Source organism: Macrobrachium rosenbergii, chromosome 34, assembly GCF_040412425.1.
Source record: "Macrobrachium rosenbergii isolate ZJJX-2024 chromosome 34, ASM4041242v1, whole genome shotgun sequence".
NCBI classification, from domain to species: domain Eukaryota; kingdom Metazoa; phylum Arthropoda; class Malacostraca; order Decapoda; family Palaemonidae; genus Macrobrachium; species Macrobrachium rosenbergii.
The window spans coordinates 8401033-8403423 of record NC_089774.1 but is presented as its reverse complement, the minus strand read 5'-3'; the positions used below and the strand labels follow the sequence as shown (position 1 = coordinate 8403423).

Here is a 2391-nt window from a genome sequence, read left to right as displayed (position 1 = left end):
AAAGTTATTTAAATTTCAGTAGGGAATATATATATATTTATATATATATATATATATATATATATATATATATATATATATATATATATATATATATGAGAATTTGTGAAGAAATAATTGTCCTTCCATAACCCTAATAATCATTTGGGAATAATTTAAATAAAAAAATAAAACGGCCAACAAAATTAAAAATAAAAATAAACAATCACTCGAAAAATAATAATCAATCATAAACAAAACGTCTCCACCTAATTACTAGAAACAGAGGCCTCCTTCAAAATGCAGAACTATAATAGATTGATAATTGGTCTAGTAGTAGCTCCCTTCACCACCCCTAACCCCACTAACCCCTTCCAGAAATAATCTAGATAATCATCCGTCAGGTGACAAGCCTGACTCGAAAGTCAGGCCACAAAAGGTGAGTCAGACTCGCTGGCCGAGCTCAGTACGTGTCTGGCTTTCCCAGGGAGAGGAGGTGTCCGCTGCGTCTCAGGGGCCGTCACTGAATTTGCCAGCGTCACTTGTGGGTCTTCGCGAATTGGGTAGGGGGGGGGAGAAGGAATTTGTACGTCTTCTGACGCAGGCATAAACAAGCAGGCGTCACGGATACGACGCTGAAGGTCGGGCTGACTGGATTTGGACGACGAGAACTGTCTGTGAATTGATATGATGACAATTCTGTCTTAGTTTTTGGACGGAGATGAGATTGCGTCATTGGTAATTCACGAAGAATAGAATGAAAACTTTCACTGCTAAAATGTGAATGTTAAAAGACTTGTTAATGTTGACAAACTGCCTCTTCTCGGGTTGTTAAAATGTGAGCTTTTAACACCAGTTTTGAAGATGATTGACAGAAATTAACAATTATGAAAACAATGATATATGACAGACACCAACGTGAGTTTGATGAAAATAAATCCATGCTAAGAAAACTATAAATATAACAATTACTGGAATAAACAAACAACTGCATTTAAAATCTATTCAGTAATTTTAAAAAAAACTTGACCATTGACGAATTAAAAGAAATATGGATTAATAAAAAAAATGATCTAATTACTCTAAACACTCGGAATTTACTATTACCTTCCCGAAGAAGTTTAAGATAATCCAAAAATAATTATGAAAAACAAATCCCAATATAACCAGTGACCAGTTTCACTGAAATTACATTCGCGACCAGTACAATATGCACCGCCCACCGTTTCATTCAAAAAATATAATGAAAAACACTGGATAAGAAGAAAGATGAATGCACGACCATTCATAGTGCGACGTAGTGAATGAATGGTCTATGTCATACGCTGAATAATTTCCCTGGTGAGGTGAATGATAAAAAAGAAATGATGAAAATCGCCAGAGTAATATTGCTGATACTCCTACGGTGTTGGCCAGGTAAGTGAATATTGTGATGTAATTTTCATGATAATATATATATATATATATATATATATATATATATATATATATATATATATATATATATATATATATATGTGTGTGTGTGTGTGTGTGTGTGTATATGCTTGAACATTCCTTCTTGCTGTTTATTATTGGCCATAAAAATTTATGGTGACTGTGCCTGACTTTTGCGTTCAGCTTTCAATGGGGAATGTGTATGAATATTATTCTATATGAGTAGTACCTGCACACTATCCGGCACTATCCGGCACTATACAGGTATCTCCCAAATTATCCATTATTCTCGTCAGCCTATCGTCCTCAATCATTCCTACATAATCATTATGTTAAAAAGTTGTTTTTCTTCTCGCTACCATCAGCCTTTCATGCGTTCAGCGCTCAAACTTCATTTCCATAATGGTGAGTTGGCTCAACAGATGTTTCATATTCCCATGTTGACACTCCAAACTATATATATATATATATATATATATATATATATATATATATATATATATATATATATATATATATATATATATATATATATATATATATATATATATGTGTGTGTGTGTGTGTGTGTGTGTGTGTGTATTTGAATGGTATTATGTACATATAACTCTTAAATTAAAAATCACATTTTCTTTGTTACGTAATATCAAGTACCTTTGCAAGGAAAAATATTGCATTGTCTCTTAGTATTTAAAAAAAAAAGCTAATTCTAAAATACCTCTACAATTAATATTATTTCTTTTGTTAGGCGTGTAGTTACCTTTTATTTTTGTTTATTGCTTTTGTTTATCCGGCACCGTTCATTGTGACAAGCATTCCATTGACCTCGGCTGTAACCTTATAGAGGAGCTCTCAATGCTGCCTTGAGAGAGAGGAAGTTGAGCTGTTTCTACGCACATGCGCAGGCACGCACACACACATACACACACACACACACACACACACACACACACACACACACATATATATATATAT

The 2391-nt window shown here is 33.5% G+C and overlaps 1 protein-coding gene across 1 annotated transcript in view; it reads left to right on the top strand.

Annotated features, from left to right (window-relative positions):
- The first annotated feature begins 444 nt into the window (after nucleotides 1-444).
- Nucleotides 445-2391, top strand: part of LOC136856158 (cell adhesion molecule 3-like) — a 165496-nt gene continuing 163549 nt past the window's right edge. The window contains exon 1 of the mRNA XM_067133826.1: nucleotides 445-1395. Coding sequence (XP_066989927.1) covers nucleotides 1284-1395 — 112 coding nt within the window. The 5' untranslated portion in view covers nucleotides 445-1283. The remainder of the gene's footprint in view (nucleotides 1396-2391) is intronic.